The 23,168-nt window shown below is 41.5% G+C and overlaps 1 protein-coding gene across 2 annotated transcripts in view; it reads left to right on the forward strand.

The window, feature by feature from the left end:
- The first annotated feature begins 9,174 nt into the window (after positions 1-9,174).
- dusp7 (dual specificity phosphatase 7) overlaps positions 9,175-23,168 on the forward strand; it is a 32,066-nt gene continuing 18,072 nt past the window's right edge. The window contains exons 1-3 of one of the 2 annotated variants that reach the window (XM_080181852.1): positions 9,175-9,945; positions 11,573-12,007; positions 20,915-21,059. In XM_080181852.1, coding sequence (XP_080037978.1) covers positions 9,549-9,945; positions 11,573-12,007; positions 20,915-21,059 — 977 coding nt within the window. In that variant the 5' untranslated portion in view covers positions 9,175-9,548. Of the gene's footprint in view, positions 9,946-11,572; positions 12,008-13,857; positions 15,753-20,914; positions 21,060-23,168 lie in introns of those variants that run through there. The other variant, XM_080181861.1, reaches the window with a different exon arrangement.

Here is a 23,168-nt window from a genome sequence, read left to right on the forward strand (position 1 = left end):
AATCCGATTCAGTGGTAATTTTAGAACATAGAACAGTACAGCACAGGAACAGGCCCTTTAGCCCATAATGTTGTGTCGAACGTGCGCCAAATTAAATTAATCCCTTCTGCCTGCCCTTGGTCCATATCCCTCTATTCCTTGTATATTTGTGTGCTGATCTAAAAGTCCTTTTAAATGCTCCTATCGTATCTGCCTGCACTCCCACACCTGGCAATGCATTCAGACACCTCCCACTCTCTGTAAAAAAAAACTTCCCCTCACATCTCCTTTGAATTTCCCCTTCTCATCTTAAATATTAGATATTACAACTCTGAGACAAAGATTCTCACTATAGACCTTATCTATGCCTCTCATCATTTTATAGACTGCTATCAGATCTCCCCTCAGCCTCCGCTGCTCCAGAGAAAACAACTTTAGTTTGTCCAACTTCTCCTTATAGCTCATACCCTGTAATCCAGGCAGCATCCTTGTAAACCTCTTCTGCACTATTTCCAAAGCCTCCACATCCTTCCTGTAATGTGGTGACCAGAATTGAACGCAATAACCCTAAGTGCGGCCTAACCAAAGTTTTGTAAAGCTGCAACATGACATTCCTTTTCAAAGGAAGTTGTTTAAATGTTGAAACATCTGCAGGGGAATGAGGAAAGAATGAGGGGAATGGGTCAAATTGAATAATTCTTTGAAAGAGTTGACACAGGCAGAGCAGATCACATGGCCTCCTCTGTGCTTTAAGGTTACATCATTTTGGCCTGGTGATTGGCTGCAGTGCAGATAGCAACTTGAAATACATACAATGCTTATAATGTAAAAAATTGCCTCAAGATACTATGGACAACTACGTCTCAGGGCTTTACTGATCTGATCATTGCCATTCAGTCCGCTTTCCTGGAAATCAGAGTCCATACAGAATGCTAATGGCAGGCTTGCACAATACACATGTACCCCTATAAACTGCTTCAAGTTTTTTATTCGTATGCGGGACATGGGCATCGCCTGCTGGCCAGCATTTATTGCCTGTCCCTAGTTGCCTGAGGGCAGTTGAAAGTCAACCACATTGCTGTGGCTCTGGAGTCACATGTTGGCCAGACCAAGTAAGAATGACCAATTAGTGAACCAGGTGGGTTTTTCTGACAATCAACAGTGTTTTCATGGCCATCAGTAAGACTCTTAATTCCAGATTTTTTTTTTGAATTCAAATTCCACATCTGCCAAGGCGGATTTCAAACCCGGGTTCCCAGAACATTAACTGAGTCTCTGGATTAATAGTTGAACAATACTACCACTCGGCTATCACCTCCTCAGGTGTCTCTGCATATGACATAAAAGATACTGTGATTCAAGCTGCTTATAAAACCAGCAAATAGAATTTAATTTTGAAAAATGCGAGGTGATGCATTTTGGTAGATTGAACCAGAGCAGGAGTTACTCGGTTAGTGGTAGGGTGTTGGGGAGAGTTGCAGAACAAAGAGATCTTGGGGAACATGTTCATAGCTCCTTGAAAGTGGAGTGCACAGGTAGACAGAGTGGTGAAGAAAGCATTCAGCATGCTTGGTTTCACCAGTCAGAACATTGAATACAGGAGTTGGGACATCTTGTTGAAGTTGTACGAGACATTGATAAGGCCACGCTTGGAATGCTGTGTACAGTTCTGGTCACCATATTATAGAAAGGATACTATTAAATTAGAGTGCAGAAAAGATTTACTAGGATGCCTCTGGGACTTGATGGAGAGCCTGGATAGACTGGGACTTTTTTCTCTGGAGCATAGAAGGCTGAGGGATGACCTTATAGAGGTCTATAAAATAATGAGGGGCACAGATCAGCTAGATAGTCAATATTTTTTCCCAAAGGTAGGAGAGTCTAAAACTTGAGGGCCTGTGTTTAAGGTGAGAGGGGAGAGATAAAAAAAAGTGTCCAGAGGGGCAATTTTTTTCATACTGAGGGTGGAGAGTATCTGGAACAAGCTGCCAGAGGTAGTAGTAGAGGCAGGTACAATATTGTCTTTTAAAAAGCATTCAGACAGTTACATGGGATATGGGTGAAATGTGGGCAATTGGGATTACTTTAGGATTTAAAAAAAAGAGTGGTATGGACAAGTTGGGCTGAAGTGCCTGTTTCCATGCTGTCAACCGCTCTGACTCTAGTACAGAATGTGTAGTGTGAGAAAAGTTCAGCAGTTAGCTGCCAGGAGATAAGGGTCACCTTAATCACTTTAACTTTGTTTTGGAACTGAGCAGACAGCCATTGCATGCATGCCTGCTACTCAGCACCTAACAGAAGCACAACACAAGGTTAAGGTCACTTTAAACACAGTTTCATGGAAACACAGTGAAAGGAAACATTGGACCCAAATGCTCTGTGGATTTTCAATTAAAATTTATGGCTGTGCAAAATAGTTAGTGTTTGTGCAGACGTTATTTTTGGCAAAATTTGGAATGACTTTGATGAGGTGGCATAAATGAGGACTTTGAGTTGATGCACACAGAAAGTGTCTGTATGTGAAGACATTTTTGTGGTGGGAAAAGAAGATGTAGACAAGACTGTTAATGAGTGGTCAAATGTGGTAGTCAAGAGAAGGTTTCCTGTGCCAGATTGACATTGGCAACAGGTTGTCTTCCGCAGCCATTTCAGGCTGCTGTTACTCATCTGGCAGCCCCGCACTCACCCTCACTACCCAAGGATCTTTAATTGCAAGGTGATACTATGACTCTTGAGACTGCATTGCAGAACAAACCACCCCTACCCCATCTATCTCCTACCTCCTCCAGGCCTTTGCAATCAACTAAATCAACCTTCAACATTGCGACTGTGCTCTAAAATGACTGTAATGGAAGGATGGATCTTGATGGAGGATTGTTGAGCCTGGGAAGTATCGATCATCAGCCGTTGTTTCAGACAGTACACTTGATGTCCCACGAGCCACCCAAAGACTTTCTTTTATGGGGTCAAGGAATGTCCTGTGTGGTGGGCTTCCTCATTAAGAAAGTTAATGCCTTGTGTGGTGGTCTTCTTCACAATGCAAGTTAATGCCCTGTGTTCCTTGTAATGAAGGTTTCCTGATAGCTGTGCAGAAAGCAAATATTCACAGGCACTGTGAGGCGTTGCTTATTGAAAATGCATTACACCTTGATGTGGACGATGGGATGTACAGTGCCGAAACAGATCATTCGGCCCAACCAGTCCAATTTGGGGTTTATGATCCGCTCAAACCTCTTTCCATCTTTTCTCATCTAAATCTACCGTTGTAACTCTCTATTCCATTCTCCTTCATATGCTTGGTTAGTTTCCCCTTAAATGCATCCATACTATCTAGTTCAACCACTCCCTATGGTAGCAAGTTCCACTCCTTACCACTCATTCCCTTTGGTCAAGAATTTTTTCTTTTGAATCCCCTATTGCATTTCTTGATGGCTGTCTTATATTGATGGCATTAATTTCCTGTTGACATGCATGATGACGTTGATCAGTGGGATATGTGGTCATACTGGAATCCTCAACATTCCATTGTATCACCTGATTGTGAATGACATCATGGAGCAATATCTAGCTTATATCCAGATGCAAAGAAGCAAATTGTGTGGATCTACAGTGAGGTAACTAAATCAAGCCAAAGTTTAGGATAAATGACTGAACTGTTACTGTGTGTACCGCCAATTGAATTCATTAAAATTTTAAACTTTAAGGTTTATTATTGTCGCAGGTAGCCTTACATTAACACTGCAATGAAGTTACTGTGAAAATCCCTTAGTCACCACACTCCAGTGCCTATTTTGGGTACATTTAGGGAAAATTTAAGCATGGCCAATGCACCTAACCAGCATGTTCTTGGGACCGTGGGAGGAAACCCATGCAAACATGGGGAGCAGGTGCAAACTTCACACAGACAGTGACCTAAGCTGGAAATCAAACCTGGATCCCATTTTATGACCAAATATTGTTAGTTTGCTTGTAAGGTCTTTATTTTCTGAATTTTGTCCAAATTCTATCTTTCAACTTTACTTGGGAGTCCAGATGATTTTTTTTTAAGGGCTACACCATCACATCTAATCATCGTTTCTACTACAAAAGCAAAGTACAGATTAGCACGTGAGGGTTGGCGGGGGGGGATCAACATGAATGGCAGAGTCTGAAGTTGTTGAACTCAATGCTAAATCCAGAAGGTGGTAAAGTGCCTAATGGGAAAGTAAGGTGCTGGTCCTCCAGCTTGCTTTGGGCTCCACTGGAACATTGTATTTGGCTAAGGACAAAAACAGGAACGTGAGAGCAAGATGGTGAATTGAAAAGCCCAGCGACAAGACGGTCAAGGTCATGCTTGCGGACTGAGCGAAGTCACCCATTCTGTATTTAGGCTCCCCAGTGTGAGTGGGCAAAAAAATTGGCAAATGGAACTCAATGTGGGAAGATGTGAGGTTGTTCATTTGGAAAGAATATCAAGGCTGGTGGGGTGGAAAAAGAGGGCATGGGAAACCCTATCATGGTACTGGGAGGGACAGGAGAGGACAGAAGTATGGGAAATGGCTTGGATATGGTCCAAAGATGTGCGAGTTAGGTTGATTGTCCATGCTAAATTAACCCCAGTGTCAGGAAGTTAGCAGGGTAAATACATGGGGTTACGGGAATAGGGGCTGGGTGGATTGTGGTCAGACTCGATGGGCCGAATGGCCTCCTGCACTGTAGGGATCCCATGGTTCTACGGTTGGGGTCCCTGTCAACCACAGTTGGGGGAGTGTAGCATTAACTTGGATTATATGGATTGAAATTTTGAGGCACCAGTCAAGTTTTTATAAAGATTATTCTGATACATTACGTAAAGAAATTCCTTTAAACATCAATGTGATGGCAAGCAGCTTGTTGCAGGTTTGATTTGAAGCTTGGGAGAATTGGATTGCCATGTTGTATCGTATGGATGTAATTACAAAACCACAATGCGAATCTTGCATTGAATTTAGTAATTTCCTACATACTTGAATATAGTATCCCAGTTGAGGTCTTCCAAATAAAACCACATCCTCATGATATTGCTGATCATTGCACAATTTGTTGAAACAGAAGCACTTGCCCAGTAACAAAATTTGGCAGTGCACAAATTTTGTGATAACCCAAGTATGATCTGCTCTCAGTTTGGGGATTTACATAAAGTCATACTTTATTTGACTTTAATGCATTTGCAATTTGATGTCTTGCTGCTGTGGTTACTTGTTTCACAGACATTAGTGTTTAGAATGTTTTCAAAAACTCAAATATACATAGAAACATACATAGAAAATAGAAGCAAAACTAGGCTATTCAGCCCTTTGAGCTTGCTCCACGATTTATTTTGATCATAGCTGACCATCAAATTCAATATCCTGATCTCACCTTCCCCCCATGACCCTAGATACCTTTAGCTCCAAGAGCTATATCTAATTTTTCTTGATTCTGGGGTAGTGAATTCCACAGATTCACCACTCTCTGGGTGAAGAATTTCTCCTTATCTCAGCCCTAAAATGTTTACCCCCTTATCCTCAAACTATGACCCCTTAGTTCTGGACTCCTCCACAATTGGGAACATTCTTTCTGAATCTACCCTGTGTAATCCTGTTGAATTTATAAGTTCCTATGAGATCCCCTCTCACTCTTCTAGACTCCAATGAATATAATCCTAACCAGCTTAGTCTCTCATATGATAGTCCTGCCCTCCCAGGAATAAGCCTGGTAAATCTTTGTTGCACTCCCTCAATAGCAAGAACATCCATCCTTGGATAAGGAGGACATCAAAACTGCACACATTACTCCAGGTGTTGTCTCACCAATGTCCTATACAATTGCAGTAAAATATCCCTATTCCTATACTGAAATCTTCTTGCTATGAAGGCCAACATACCATCTGTTTTCTCTACTGCCTGCTATACCTAAGCACTTACTTTCAGCGACTGATGTACAAAGACACCAAGGACTCACTGAGTATCCACCGCTCTCAATTTACGCCCATTCAAATTATTTGCCTTCCTGTTTTTGTTACCGAAGTGGATAATCTCACATTTATCCACATTATACCACATCTGCCATGCATCCATTCACTCAGCCTGTCTAAATCACGCTGAAGCATCTCTGCATCCTCCTCACAGCTCATCCTCCCATCCAACTTTCCATTATCTACAAATTTGGAGATAATATATTTAGTTCCTTATACCAAATCATTAATATATAAAGTGAACAGTTGGGATCGTAGCACAAATCCCTATGGTACCCCACAAGTCCCTGCTTGCCGATCAGAAAAAGACCCACTTATTCCACAGAATTATAGAACAGAATCATACAATCTTTATAGTGCAGAAGGAGGCCATTTGCCCCATCAAGCCTGCACCGATAACAGTCCTAGCAAGGCCCTATCCCCGTAACCCTGCCCCCATATTTATCCTGCTAACCCCATGATATTAAGTGTCAATTTACATGGCCATTCCACCTAACCCGCACATTTTTGGACTGTGGGAGAAAACCAGAGTATCTGGAAGAAACCCACACAGGCATGGCGAGAACGTGCAAACTCCACACTGACAGTGACCCGAGGCTGGAAGTGAATCCAGATCCCTGGTGCTATGAGGCAGCAGTGCTAACTTAACCACTGTGCAACCGTGCTGCCAACTCTTTGCTTCCTGTCTACTAACCAGCTTTCTATCCATCTCGAGACATTACCCATAATTCCGTGTGCTTTAACTTTACGTAGTAGTCTGCTATGTGAGACCTTGTTAAAAGCCGCTTGAGAGTCTAACGAAACCACATCCACCAGTTCTCCTGGGTCAACTCTACTAGTTACATCCTGAGAGAATTCCAGAGAATTCAAACATGATAGCCCTTTCATAAATCCATGCTGATTTTGTCTGATTATACACTGCTTTCCAAATGCTGTACTATATGATTCTTGATCATGGACACTGGTAACTTCCCTACTGCTAATGTTAGGCTCAATGGTCTATCATTCCCTGTTTTCTCTCTACCTCCCTTTCTGAATAACGGACTTACATCAACTACCCTACAATCTGTAGAAACCATTCCAGAGTCCAAAGCATTTTGGAAAACGACCACCAAGTGACATTTAACTTGGGAAATGTCACTTCTGTCACATTATTTCAACTGACTATAGCTGTGGAGCACGTTCCCTCAACCAAGCTAGAGTTTGGGGCAATCATAGAATCCTACAGAGCAGAAGGAGGCCATCCAGCGAATCGAATCTGCACTAACCACTATCCCACCCAGACCCTTGCCCCCATAACCCCATGCATTTACCCTAGCTAGTCCCCGTAACATGAAGGGGCAATTTAGCATCGCCAATCCACCTAACCCCCACATCTTTGGACTATGGGAGGAAACCGGAGCATCCGGAGGAAACCCATACAGACATGGGGAAAACGTGCAAACTCACACCGGTAGTGACCCAAGCCAGGAATCGAACGCAGGTCCTTTCCCTTCAGCTGTGAGGCAGCAGTGCTAACCACTGTGCCACCGTGCTGCCCCGATGTGGCTGAAAACCTGCTGGGACTGCAGAAATTTCAGTTCCATGAGATTTGAGTTGTTAAGTTGAATTTATATTTGAGCAAAAAATGTACATATTAGTTCAATGGAATCTGACTATTGACCCTATTCCTCCCACACCCCCACCACCAAATGTGAAATGTCAATCAGAGGACCTTTAAGCTGGTTCCCTGGGGCTCAGGCAGTTGCGCTTTTTATGTTAGCAGCCTGGGCATAATCTGGAGCATTTTTTTCCCCAGCAGCTGCGAGGATATAACGATTATAAATAGGTGGCCCCGTTTTAAAAAGAATGAAACAAGAATGTTGCACTTCAGCAACTTGAGTAGAGACAGAAGTTGTTAATCCTGTTATGGATGGCGTTTCAGATTGTTTTACAGGAAATCACATTATGGACCATCCGTTGCAGGAAATCGTTTGGAAACTTCCCTGCTGGAGAGGGGCCAAGAAAGCGAGTTGAGTGGTGACACCGGTTCCTGGGGCAGGATCATGTTTAGACGCAGGGATTAAATATATTTACTTTGTGCATCTGCCCTTTGAGCTGCAAACATTTTTTTGCGCGCCTCATTGTAAGCCTTGAACTCCTCCTCCTAATTCACTCTCAACTCAAAATGAAATGTCAGAGGGCCCCTTGGGCACTTTATTTTTAAGTGCTATGGGAGATGAACAAATAAATTGTTAGTAAGTTTTTATTTTTTAAAAATATCCTTTATCCATATATAATTTGAAAAATATCTATGTTTTCCTAGAGATCAAAATTTATGCTGTGTTCAGTCTAATAATGTTACATATATTCCATTAAAAGTTCTTTACGGAGCTATGTACGTTGGTCAAATTGCACTTAGTGGTGCTTTAATAGAGTTTGCACAGTAAGAGATTATAGATAGTCTGAAGAGTTTTTCCATTTACTAGCCTCTTGGTCTACATGGGCTGAAAGGTCTTACACAGCGGTAAGTGCTGTTCCTGGCTTGGGTCACTGTCTGTGTGGAGTTTGTATGTTCTCTCTGTGTCTGCATGGGTTTTCTCTGGGCGCCCTCAGTTTCCTCCCACTGTCTGAAAGTTGTGCTGGTTAGATGCTAAATTCTCCCTCAGTGTACCCGAACAGGCGCCGGAGTGTGGCGACAAGGGGATTCTCACAGTAACTTCAGTGTTAATGTGAGCCTACCTTTGAGACCAATAAACTTAAAAAATAAACAGTGGCCTTTCCCCATTCTGCTTTGGCGGCTGAAGATTTGTTACTATGTACACATAAACCTGATTAATGTTCCCCCCCTCCCCCCTTGTACTTTCATTAATAAGATCGCACGGGCAAGTTTACTCATTGACTCGCACTACAAACCCCGCGCTTTCTCCACCCAAACAAGGAGATACAGCCGGGCCGCTGCCATGGGGACGTGACGTCCGCGCCCTCCCATTGGCCCCTCTCGGCTTTGGCTACACCGCTTGGAATGCGGCGTCACAATAGGGGTGGGCGGGGCTAGCTGTGCACCCGCCGATTGGCCGGCCCCAGAAGCGCTGGCGCCGCTGATTGGCGGAAAGGTCTGGGGGCGGGTCGGATCCTCGCCAGTGGCGGCGCCGCCTGTCAATCGGCAGCGAAGGCGGGAGGGGGGAGGCTGCGCCGTCTTAATTGGGGGGGAGTTTGGGCGGAGAGATTGAACGCACTGACTGGCGTAAGGGGGTGGTGGAAGATCAGTGCTACTGAGCCGAGTCGTGGAGCGCTTGCTCGCTTCTATAACAGCACGGGGAGATGGTAAATGAAGAGCAGCCAGATAAGAGAAGTACTTTCCACTGCCAACACCACCGCTCCATGATCTCTCCCGGCCCCTAGGCAGAGGAATTGCTTCTCAACCTTCATTTCTTTGGCGCCACCTTTTAATCAGATCTTTAAACACACCATTACAATTGGGAGTTGTGCCTTTTCTCTCTTTTGGGGGGGAGGGAGGGAGGGTTTCTGTTGGGGGCAAACGTTGCAGTTCAGAGGAGGATATTATCAGCCCGCCGGCCTTTACCCCCTCCTCCTGTTCCCAAAGGTTTTCCTCATGAAAAATCAGCTCTTCTCTGCTCCCACCCCGGCCATGGCGATGAGCAAGAGTGTCGACTGGCTCCAAGAGCAACTGGAATCCGGGGAGGCGAGCCGCCTGCTGCTGCTTGACTGCCGCTCCCACGAGCTGTACGAGTCCTCGCACATCGAGTCGGCCATCAACGTGGTCATCCCGGGGCTGATGCTGCGGAGGCTCAAGAAGGGCAACCTGCCCATCCGCTCGCTCATCCCCAACAACGAGGACAAGGAGAAATTCGTCAAGCGCTGCCGGACCGACACGGTGATCCTGTACGACGAGTGCACTATGGACTGGCATGAGAACGGGGCCAGCTCGGTGCTGGGCTTGCTGCTTCACAAACTCAGGGACGATGGCTGCAAGGCTTATTACCTGGAGGGTAAGACTGGAAACTTCCTTTATTTTTTAAAAAAAATTATACCCCCTGTTGGCAAACATCAACCCTTGCTAAATGAAAATTGAACTTTTTGATTGGAAGGGCATTACTTCCAATATCCCATCTCCCTCCCCCACCGCCTTTTTAGACCCCCCCGTGACAAAAATCAATCCCTGTCCAATGTAAATTAAACTTTTTTGATTAGAGAGGCATTTACTTCCAGTATTTCCCCTCTTTTAGACCGTGATTTTAAAAAACGAACCCCTGCCAGAAGCAAGTTCTACTTTATTGATTTTAGAGGGGCATTTCCATGCCCTCTTTTCTCCCCCCCCCCCCCGCCTCTCTTTTTTAGACCCTGTGAGACCATTCAATCCTTGTTCAATGTAACTTTTTTTGAGGGGCATTTACTTCCAGTGGGTTCTTTCCCCCCCGCCCCCGACCTTTTAGCCCCTGAAAAAAACGAACCCCAGCCAAAGGAAAACTGTACCTTCTTGATTTGGAGGGACATTTACTTCCAGTGCCCTCTTTCTCCCCCTTCTTAGACCCTGTTGACAAAAGTCAGCCCTTGTTAAATGAAAGTTGAACCTTTTTGAGTTAGAGGGGAAATACTCTCAATGTCCCCCCCCACTTTTTTTAGATCCTGTGACGCAAATGAACCTCTGCTAAACGAAAGTTGAACTTTGTTAATTTGGAGGGGCATTTAAATCCTATGCTCCCCGCTCTTTTTTTTAGATCGTGTCAAAAATCAACCCATGTTAAATGAAAGTTAAACATGGAAGGGTATTACTTGCAATGCCCCCCCCCCCCCCCCCCCAACGTTTAGACTCTCTGACAAGAATCAATTCCTGCTAAATGAAAGTTAAAACTTCTTTGATTGAAGGGGCACTATTTTCAGTACTCTTTCTAAGATCTTGTAACAGAAATCAATCTCTGATAAATGAAAGTAACTTCTTTTGATCGGGGGGGTGGGGGGGACATTACTCCCAGTAATTTCTCACCCCCCCCCCCCCCCAAAAAAAAACTTTTCTCTCCAGGTAGGTAGGCTGTTTTATTCAACCTTGTGCGACGATAATAAATAAGTTACTAGTCAACATTTGCTGATGGGGCTGTATGTAATAAGGTGGACGGGTGGGGGGGGGGGCGGGGGAGCCACTGATCCCATACTACCCCCCCCCCCCCCCCCACACCTACATTGGGGTGTGGGTTCAGGATGACATATTAGGTGAAAGTTTTTTTTTAAAAAATCAACCCAGTCTGTGTAATAGACATGTCTACGCGCGTTGGGAATAGTTTTGAGGACTTTTTTTTTGGTAAAGAATTGTGTGTTAAGTCAGTGTAATATTTGGGATGGGGGGGGGGGGGAGAGAAAGCAAATCTTTCCAGTAACATTTCCAAAATGGCTGCGCCATGTTGTGTGGTTTTAAAAATCCCTGTTTTCATGAATGAAGCATTCTTTCGGTGTTCGGTTTGAAATCACTGGCCACGGTCTACCCAAACTCCAGGTTTCTAATCAGTGTAACTTTGTTTTTAGCTGAATGTTGTGAAATGTCAGCAGTGCAATGGCTTAGTTGTATTTACAACTCCTCTCTATCTGTCCCCCCTTTTTTCTCTCTCTCTCTCTCTCTCTCAGGGGGCTTCAATAAGTTTCAGACCGAATACCTTGAGCACTGCGAGACCAACCTGGATTGCTCCTGCCCCAGCAGCTCGCCTCCCGTGTCCGTGCTGGGCCTGGGCGGCCTGCGGATCAGCTCCGACTGCTCGGACGGAGAGTCGGACGCCGACCGGGAGCCCAACAGCGCGACCGAGTCCGAGGGCAGCCCCCTGCCCAACAACCAGCCGGCCTTCCCCGTCCAGATCCTGCCCTACTTGTACCTCGGCTGTGCCAAAGATTCGACCAACCTGGACGTCCTGGGAAAGTACGGCATCAAATACATCCTGAATGTCACCCCCAACCTCCCCAACATGTTCGAAAACGACGGGCAGTTCAAGTATAAGCAGATCCCAATCTCAGACCACTGGAGCCAGAATCTTTCCCAGTTCTTCCCAGAAGCTATTTCTTTCATAGGTAAGCTTTCTTTTCCCATTCATAGACGGTGGTGATATGTGTTTTGTGTGTGTATGTTAGGAGCTGATTTAATCTGCCCTTTTGAGCTCCTTCACCATACTTCAAAGTTAGGTTGGGTGCATTGGCATGTGTGTGTATTTATATACCTCATTTGCCTCTGTTGCTATTGTCCTCACTGTAACTTGGAAATAATTTATTACTGATTTGCCTTTTGTTGCTATTGTCCTCGCTATCAGTACATCTGAGTAATCTAGTTTAGAAGTAACTTTTATTGGTGATTTAATGCAATGTGCTATCTGGGGAAAATCTGAATTTCCAGTTTTTACGTAACAGTTTTGGATTTACAAAATGCTGGATCACTAAAGATGCCAGTTCCTCAACAAAGCTGAGAATTAAATCGGTAGCTTACTTTAAACAAACAATCTGCTGATTTTGATTCATGTTATCAACCTGTCTGAACCATTTCTTAAAGTGAAATCAAACACAAAACAAGTTTGACTGCTGAAAAGAAGCTGCATTATTTCTATGATTGAACTTGCATGCTTTGCCACACCTGGTACTTGATGTACAGCCTTGATTAACAGCTTAACGATGGCTGTAGTATGTTTCACTGTCTTACTGGCATGACGATTTAAAACATTAAACACTGGCAAAGTCTGAGAAATGAGCAAGTTACTTGAGGGGAACTCATTTGGTTCAAAGAGCATCCAAAATTGGTGTTTTAGATGGCAGCGTTGATGCCTCGTGAGATAAAGAATTTACACTTAAACCTGAAATGTTTCAATTAATATGGTCTGGTGTAGAACTTATTCCACATTTGTCTTCTCCTTTGTGCCCACCCCTTAGTTTAAACAGGTGACACTCTTTCTGTTCTGATGTTTCTAGTGTCTTTAGTTATGTAATCATATGCAAGTTGATTTTGGTTCAGTTGCAATACCTGGAATACAAGATAATTTAAAAATTGTACGATTTAAAATACAATTTTTATTTTTGTCTTTATGTATTCCATGCACATGGCTGAGACTATATGATGGCCACTTAATAGACCCAAGTGGCAACAGCAAATATTTCTCCTGCTCTTTCCTACACTCTCACACCTTGGTAGTGTGAATATCTGCAGTCATACTTTGGAATTATTTGGAAAAATGGCACAGTTGCTGCTGTGCCTCTGCATATCTAGAATTGAGACAACTATTTTACAGCATTAATTAATACCCAGAATTACATAATGGCAAAGCTTTAAACTGGAAACCCAATGTTCAAATTGGAACACACCTACAGCTTGCATGCTTGAGTTGCTCCCACTTGTACAGTGGTGGGGGCAGTAAGCTGCTTTGTTTAGCCTTCATTGAGACAAGTCCAGCAAATAGTTTTAAAATTGTTGCTGGACTTTACCAAATGTTGACCAACGGAATGTTGTTCAATAACAATATTAACATGCAGCGAATGTAATTATTGTTTAGAAATAGCAAGAAATAATAGAATCCCTGCAGTTCAGCAGGAGGCCATTCAGCCCATCAAGTTGCTGACAGAGCATCAAAGGAACCAAGAGCAATTTGCCATGACCGGTCAACCTAACCTGCACATCTTTGGAAACCCACGCAGACACGGAGAGAAGGGTGTACACTCCACACAGTTGCCCAAAGCTGGAATCAAACCCAGGTCCATGACACCAAGGCAGCAATGCTAACCACGGTGCTACCATGCCACCCTTAAATGAGTTGGTCTAAATTATATACCTCGATTACACAAATGTAGAAGAGTTTTGTATATAGGGTACAAAGGTTTTTCTTCGGGGCTGGAATCTGTATTATTGTAATTAATTTGTTTTTGTATTTATTTTGGGATAGATGAAGCCAGATCCAAGAAGTGTGGCATCCTAGTTCACTGCTTAGCTGGGATTAGCAGGTCAGTCACTGTGACTGTTGCATATCTCATGCAGAAATTAAACCTATCCCTGAATGACGCTTACGATTTTGTAAAAAGGAAAAAGTCCAACATCTCTCCAAACTTCAACTTCATGGGGCAGCTTTTAGACTTTGAAAGGACTCTTGGACTTACTAGTCCTTGTGACAACAGGGCACCTAAAGAGCAGCTGTATTTTACCACTCCTACCAACCACAATGTTTTCCAGCTGGAATCCCTTGAGTCAACATGAAGAAAGGAACACGTGCAAATCTTTATCCTAACCGTTTGAAAAGCTAGCGGCGATCTTGGGGAGGAAACTGGTCTGACCAGATTGATGTATCTGATCGCTGATTGGAGAGCTTGCAATCTCGTATTGACCTGATAATAATCAGGAAATAAACTGACGTTCACTGAAGAGTGGGTTTTCAGTTTTAAAGTTTTGGGAAGAATGGTTCTCAGAGCCCAGTTATCTTCTGTGACAGCTGATTTTTGTGAAGCACAAAGACTGGCAATGAAACCCACTACAAATCTATTGGCTAAATGTGATGAAAAGACTGAGGCACTTGGACATCTCCAGGAAGGTGCCATCCCAGTACTCTTCTGACTTGCATTTTGAGGTAGTTTTCACTCTACAAAATGTAGAGTGTCTGTTTCTTTTCCTCTAATAACCAGACTGTTGTACAAGCAGCTATTGTTCAGTCACATTTTTATGATTGTTTTCTATGTTATTTGTTGACCTAATGCAGTTTGCACAGTTGTGAAGCCTTCAAGTCACGGCACTTCACTGGTACTCCACACAGAGAGAGCGAGAATGGACACTTCATTGTAGTAGGCATCTAGCAAATGTGAATGGAGCAGACCTGGATGTTCCTTATATATATGGATCATGCCTTGAGAGTTTTGTAGGAGGGTTAACAGTGCAAGAGGAGAGTTGTTGAATGCATAAAAGCTGAAGAAGATGGACCTTTTTGAAGTCCTAAGCCAATTTCTTTACAGCATGCTTGAGGTTGCCCTAGCTGTGTATAGTCAACGGGCTATGATTAATGTCAAACAGCTGGGCTAAATCGGATCCAGGTCAGTCTGTCAGTGAGAAGTAATTGTAGATGCCAGCACTTATCTTGCATATTACATACTGATTTTTTTTTTACTGTTGCTGCTACTCTTGAGGTCCCAGACAAAGTTGAAATCGAAACCTTTTTTATGAGCTACAAAAAACAGAAATCAAGGTTACTGTAGTGTTAAACCTGGTTGGAAAATTGTCTAAGGCTTTGGCTGACCTTGTAACCTATTTCAGCATTTTTTTTTGTAGTATGGTTTCTTCTAATGTGTTAAATCCACTGAGATGCTTGGTATTAAAATGACTTTGCCGTAATTTGTATTGACCGAAGCTTTTGGGTCCAAATTTCTGCAATATTTTGTGCATTCTGTTTATTTTTAAAATAAGTCCAATTTTCTTAGCCTTTTTTTGTGGAGGAATGTTAATGTGACCGTGTAAGATACAAAGAAAAGGTTTAGCAGTTAAAAGAACACAGGCATTATTTGGGGGGGTTGGGGGAGGGGGGAATCGGTTCATTACAAAATGGATCATTTTGCATCTTACCTCACTGAGGACTATCAGGGATTATGAAAATGCATCAGTTATCGTGTTACAGCTGAGTGGATTTGTAAAGCTTTTGTGCTGTACATGGTTGAGATGCATACATGTTTCAATATGAGCTTGGTAGAGGGTAGTTTTTGCTTTCTGATTATGAAGGAAAAACTCTATATTGTATAATATTCTGAACCAATACAACACATTGTTTATACTGCAAATAAATATTGAATTATTTTTTCTTTAGATGCTGTGTCACATGTTTGTGTCCACTTCATTTTTTAACCTGTTGGGATGCAAGCAAGTTCCCCCACCCCTTGATTCTCTTGAGAGCAGAGTCAACTACATGGTATGGGAGTAGAACTACACAACAGAGCAGTTTCTGAAAGATGAGTGAATCAGTCATTTACTGGAATTCAGTTTTACAACCTGTGACCTCTGGGTTGTTAACATGGTACCATTTCCACTAAGCTACTATCCTTTTGTTAGAACCACTAGCAGTTCCTGTTTTTGTACCTTCCTGTTCACTAGTGTAATGTATTCTACTAAAGTTTCTCATCAGGATTCCCCTTTTTTGTTTAAACAGCATTTGGTATTAGCCAGTTGAAAAATGGTAACTATTTTTGGGGAGGGATAGTTGCAACTTAATACTTGTCTGTGGTAGTGTTATATCCTGATTTCTGTTGTCATGCCAAGCTTGGTTTGAAAAAATCCATGACAGTGATGTGCATGATACTTGTAGGCAACTGGGCATTTAAAGTGCATTGTAGTTAAACACCTGTCCTTTTACTTTGAAGGGCTGTCTATGCCCAAGTCGAAACCTATCCCATTCACCAGACTTGCCTGCTTTTATCTGATGGGACTGAGATTGTGCCATCAAATAAAAACAATGATTTCTATCAGAGTTTGTCCTCAAGAGTCCCTTATTTTCGCTCCACCCTTTTAGCTGAGGGAGACGGAAGGTAAATAAGAAATATTTGGGTAAGCTAAGCATCTTAAATCCCCACAAGCACTGATTAGCCAATAGTAAATTATACAGTCTATAGCCTATTGTAAATTATACAATTTATTTAAGCTGTATTGTAAAGCAGTTCCATTTATTTGATTTGTTGGAATAATGTGTCTTAATGCTGTCACTCTGAAATAGTATTTAAATGTTTTTAAATTTGCATACGCTTTCAAGGATACAGTGGTTTTTTATTGAAAGAACTCAACATGGCACAGGTACTGAAAAAGGGAAAAATTACCGTAAATATCAAAATAAATGGACGCCTTCTAAATCTGTTCTGATCAGCATGAAACATCAAGTTCTTATACCTCCCTAACTTCCATTAAGTGAATAATTATTACATTTAAAAACATGAGGGTTTTTAAAACAGGTTGTGGCCACATTAGTCAGATGGCTAGAAGCCCAAGTCCAGATGTCCATATCCTGAGGATTGCAGTGTTTTCCAAATCAGAAGATTCTCTGCCAAAGTACTTCAACAGCTGAAGGCAAGACTATATCTAACATAATGCACCGTCATCATGGGGGTTTGGTTGTTTGATTTCATGTCCTGTATAATTTGCTTGCACATGTAATAGATGGACACTTACAAATAATGCTAAGTCTTCCTGCCCTCTGTGATTGTGATTTAGATTGAAGGAACTACAGTGAATTTTTCCTATCCCTGTCACAAAGGAATTAAACTCCAATTTTAATGTAGTATTTGTAAAAACATTGAAGTAGTTTTTTGTTGAAGGCCACGATTGGGATTTCTCATTACTTTGACTCTAATATCCAAAATGAGCATGTTACATAAGAAATAGGAGCAGGAGTAGGCCATCTAGCCCTTCGAGCCTGCCCCGCCATTCAATAAGATCATGGCTGATCTGTCGCTGCTCAGTTCCACTTTCCCGCTTTCTCCCCATAACCCTTAATCCCCTCTCTTATCAAAAATGTTGAGTGGAGGTTCCAAGGCATTACTACTGAAAACCATTGAGGCAAATGGTCAGCCTCTTGCCTACTGACATCACATCATGCCGACCAAAAGAAAGTAACTGATTATTTTTACAGTTGTAAATGAGCAAGCAATTTGAGCTAATATGTCATAAATCAGATACAAATTAAATGCTATTTTTAAAGTTTTGTCTCAGGAAAAATAATAATTGTGGTAACCAGAACTCCCAGAGTGCAGAATGCTTCTAATTCTAAAAGATGTGTGCTGCTTTATCTGCAGTGAGACTGTGTCCGAAGGTCAGCTGTGTTGCTATTTTGCTTCCTGTATCATTTGTGGTTTTCAGAGCACACCATCATGTGACTAGCCTGCTTCCGATATTTCTCACCACCAAAGTTTCTCTTCCTTCCTCAGCCTCCAAAATGTTAGTGAGTCATGGCCAGGACAGATAAGGGTTGTCCTATAAGGGTACAGTGCAAATTTCAAGTTGCTATTCATCAATGCATGTTTATGTATTTCCAGAGATAGGGTTGCAAACTGTTGTATTATTTTTCAATCTCCTCTGACACCCAAAATAGTGTCTCCCTTTTTTTGTGAACTTTAATCTTTACCTCAACTACGTGGCATGCTTTTTATAAATTCTCAAACCCGCTATTTTACTCCAACAATTTTTTTTTTTGTGTGGTTAGCATGATGAGTTGAACTTGACAGCAAGCTGGATGTTAAATGTGTTTCCTTTTTTTTTAGTGCTTTTTGTTGCAATGACGTGGATGATTAAATGGTCATACTGCAGCATCCCTATTGATGATAGTAATAGTAGAAACAAGAGTCCACTGAACTAGGTTCTCCTTCTCTTGTAATTCAAAACGCTGCTCTTTAAACTTTGTGAATTTCAGAAAATCTTTGCAGATGGATACTATTTCTGCTTCCATTCTTGATCAAGTTAACAGGCTACTCAGTCTCTTAAAACCAGAATTTCTGGCTTATGACCCAGAAACTCCAGACGTTATTGCTTCCAAATAAAACAGGCTGCAAATCCAATTTACTGTCAGTTGAATTAAAAATATATATTTCAGGTATTGTCGGTGCTCCAAAATGCCAAACTTTTGATGCAAAGAGTTTTATTTTCATTTTGTTTAAATAGAGCATTTTTAAGTTTTTAAGAGTATATTTTAAGAATGAGGTCAAATGCCTGAAGATATGTTCAATACATTTTAAGTGGAAATTAGACTTCCAGGCTCTATTAAGCAATGGCTGTCATGAGCACTGACGTTGGAGCCAGTTTAAAATTTTATATAGTCGCTTTATAAATCAGGTCTCAAAACCTTTTTATTGGTTTTTTTTTTCCTGGAGCTTGGAATTGTAATTAAAAGTCTGAATTGACTTGTCATTTAGAACTTCATTCTCTCCTGCAACAAGGGAGTAACCAGTGGATAACTGATTTTGGAAGAGATCATCTACAGAAGCATGAATAGGATTGGAATAGAGGAATATGGTATCCGGCAGAGTTGAGGGTTTTAGTTTAGCTGGGCAGCACGATTGATAAGGCTGGGAGAGCTGAAAGGCCTGCACTTTTTTTTTTGTTGCTGTAATTTTCTTTGATTCTTTGCGTAGGCCATTCATTCCTTCAAGCCTGCGCTGCCAATCATTTTGATCGTGGTTGATTTATTGAATTCAATATCCTGATTTTCACCCCCCCCCCCCCCCACCACCATTTCCCTTGATCCCTTTCGCCCCTGGAGCTACAGGAAACTAGAAGCAGGAGGTAGTCCATTCAGCCCTTCTAACTCTGCCCCTTATCATAGTTTTCTGATGTGTTTTCAGTTTCTGTGAAATTGCTATTTTCTATTGCTTGCTGTGAAATGACTTCTTTCCATTTATGGGTACTCAAGGTGATCCTTGAGAGAGTGTCAATACAAAAATGGGAGATTAATGGATTTTGCTAATGTCTTGAAGTCTAGTTCTTTAAAATCAGCCAATAAAAATACAGAACTTTAATTGAATTTTGTTTGAATGTGTTGGAAAGCAGTTTCATACCTGGGTGAGACCTTTGGTATTTTTGACTAATTTTCACTGTAATTTTGCACATTTGGGGAAAGAAGCCTGTATAAAAAATTAAATTAATATGGGCTGAACTTGTACAATATTTTGAAAATAACTACCCTTGGGATTTACAACGAAGCTGAGTGTACAGAAGTTTTTGTGGAGTTATAAATGACTTTTGGGCAAATCAACTAACGTAGATTTTATAGTCGCGAACATTTGTTCTTAATCATCATTCACAGCTTTTAATTAAAAATAATATTCTTTCAGCTTTTGGCATTCCAATGCAGTGCAAATCAATCAAAAGTGCTGTTACAGTGGTACGGATTAGTGTAAAGAGTGGGAATGCTGCATTGTGTGCCAACTAATACCAACTCCCTTTACCTGTTGACAGAATCATGCATCCAGATATGCCTTGATTTGCACTGAGAATAGATATTGTAATGAGCCTTGTGTTTTCCCCCATTTTTAAAATCTGTACATAATTAGGATTTGCAGGTATGTAACAAAAAAAATCCAAACTGTTTTAGCGGTGCTTAAAGATGCCATGCTTTATGGCAATGTCACCAGCAATATCATTAAGTGCAAAGTTCCTCAACAAGACTTGTCTGGCACATTAGAGTTTTTATTTACTTAACCCTAACAATGACGTTACTGGTGCAAGAACAGCTAGCAGTAGCCAAACTCTTCTTTAGTGAACATGGCAAAGTTAATTGCTACTGTATCTGTCTACACAATTGTGACCAACTGTCGAAATACCTTTTGTAGAGAGGAACAATTTGCAAGAAATAAACGAGTCTATAAGCATCTATAAAGCAGGGAAAAAGAAATTAATGCTTTGGATATAGACGTATATCACCGGAATTGAAAGCCAGGTGATAAATAAGCTGCCTCAAGGGGTTGAAGGGGGGCAAAAAAGGAGAGGGGGGGGTAAAAGAGAGCTCAAAGCTTCTGAATGAGTAGTTAATGGATTTAACATTTTGTCCTGTTTCTCTCAATGTTTATGTGGATAAGCCTTAATGAAGGGCTTGGACCTACTTTAAAATTGAACTCTCTCAACTTGGGGTCTGTCACAAAATTGATTTTCTGTTCACTGCATTGCACAAAGTGAAGTGTGTTTGCCACGTTGATTCATATATTTGTCTAAATTCATAAACTGCACCCACAATGTGGAATATGATTCATTGCTTTTATATAAGCTTCACTGTTCTGTCCCGGTTAGCTGTCAGGATCTTACAAGTAGGAATATTTGTGGTGTTACCAAAATACTATATTCAGAATTTGCAATAATTGTTTAATCCAACTAAATCAATGGCGTTTAGAAAAAGTGACACTTGAACAACTTACTGCAACAGTAGCATCAGTTACTACTTCTACTAGAATGCTAACTTGATTAATCAATGGTACAGCTTTGGTTCATTTCCACAGTTTTGATTTGGAATTTCTGTTCGCTACTATCAAAGTATCTACCAAACAGCGGTGAAATTATTCCTTCTTGGCTAGAAAAGGAAAGATCGGAGAGGATAAAACAAATCCAGGATTCTTTCACACGTTTTCCTTGGAGCCGGGAGAGGTGAGCGAACAATTCGCATGTTAGTTTCTTATGGAGTGGTGCCATGCTGGGCGGAGGAGTAGCACAGGCTTAAGAGTGTGGGGGTGAATTATGTAAAAATCTCATTGATTTGCTTATAAGGAAAACAAGTAAGATAGGGAGGATTATTTTTATCTTCTGTTGATGCAGCAGCTGCATTTAGCATCAGCAGTGCTTGTCTAGTGTAAGTAATACTTCCGTACCTACATTTGTCTGAGCTTAGTAAAAGCACTGAGTCACTCTGTGGGATTAGTATGCTTGATTTTTCTCCATATATCATGTTGCGCTTATTTCTGATTTAGCAGTATGGAAAATGGTGTCCCAAAGAGTTTTCCAAATTGCCACTCTTTGAAATCTTTTTATTGCTTATAGAATAGTAAATACTGTGGCACTTAAGTTCACACCAGGCTTCAGCCTCCTGCTGAGTAAGATGGAGCAGGCCAGATGGGCTGCAGAAGATAAGATTGAATGTTGGGCTTTAGAAATTGGTCTCCTTTGAGGAATGCAGCCAAGGCGGTTTTTATCAGTCCTATCTGAATTCAGATTGGAACAAATGGAATGAAAATGCTGGATGTTATTGTCTAGTACATTGATACAATTGATTATTGTAATAGGCTGTGATAAGATTACACACTTGTTTCCACTTGTTGATGTTTTATAGTCCCTTTTTCTCTAACAAGGGTGATTCTCTCTTGAATTGCCCATGCCACTGCCATACTACTAAACAGTCTACACCTTGGGATCTGCAGGTAGCACTTATCAGCTACTGAGCCATGATTAACAATGGCCTGAAAGATACACTTTCCCCACCCACTTCTGGAAAGATTGTTCTATCTGACAAAAGCGTGAACAGGTTATCATATCACTAACGAGTTCTCTCACATCAGGCTGCACTCTTTAAGTAATTTATGCGAAATATTTTTACTGGCATGTATTCATCCAAATTAACTTGGTTTTCACTATTTGTGTACATTGTACCACATGATGCAGAGTTGCACATCGCTTTGATTTTTCTCTTAAGGTTCTCCCATATCATCAGCGTAAACCCCACGTCCACACTTTCTCCAAGTCCCTGTGGAAGTTACAATAGGGGATTGCGAGAACCTCCGCAGAAATTTCACACTGTCATCCCCAGCATTACAGAACATTGAATTCAAAGTGTATGCCTCCATAGGTCATTCTGACAACCAAAATGAGACTGGCAAATCTAATCTTGTTTTATGGGAGGTGGTGCAAGAATGATATTGTAACCTTCAAATGTTTAAAGTGTAGCACTCTGGCATTGTTGCAAAATGTTGACCTACTTTGGTTAAACTGCAATTTGTACATTGTATGCTAGTATATAGGAGGCAAGAGTGTTGGATAACATTGTCTAATTCTTTTCCTGACTCAGATACATTACTTGCATCTCAAATCCAAGCCCTTCATTGTGGCAGAGTTTTGTGTTTTTGTATCCCAATTATAATAATATATAGATAGAAACAGGCCATTTGGCCTCGCAGTTCTGTGCTGGTATTTGTGTTGCACACGTCCTACTTCACCGGGCTACCTTAACTTTTCTAGTCCTTTCTGTTATTTACTCATCTAGCCTTTTATTGTCCATGCTACTTGCCTGTACTATTCCCAATTCCATGTCCTAACAAATCTCTGGATGAAGAAACTTTTTCCTAAATTTTTAAATTGATGACGGTCTTCTATTTATGGCCCCTAATTCTGATTTTGCCCCACGTGTGGAAACATGCTCTCTGCATCTATCCTATAAAAACCTTCATAATCTTAAACACCTTAAGTCAAGTTACAGTTCAATACTTCCTAGAATATTTCTTGCATGTTCTCCAGCATCTCGGCACCTGCTCTACAATGGAGAGAACAGATGTTCGCAATAGTCTGAAAATGTCTACCCAAAGTTCTATATAAATTTAATATAACCTCTGCTTTTCAATTTTATCCCTCTATATAATTGAACTCCTGTGTTTTTGTATGGCTTTAATAATCTGTACACTACCTTTTAATGACTTATGTATTTATACTTCCAGGTCTCTCTCACTTCCCATTTAGATACATATTTTCCAAGGAGTATGTGATCTGCCT

Source organism: Carcharhinus amblyrhynchos, chromosome 3 (assembly GCF_965287045.1).
Source record: "Carcharhinus amblyrhynchos chromosome 3, sCarAmb.v2.hapA, whole genome shotgun sequence".
Classification (NCBI taxonomy): Eukaryota; Metazoa; Chordata; class Chondrichthyes; order Carcharhiniformes; family Carcharhinidae; genus Carcharhinus; species Carcharhinus amblyrhynchos.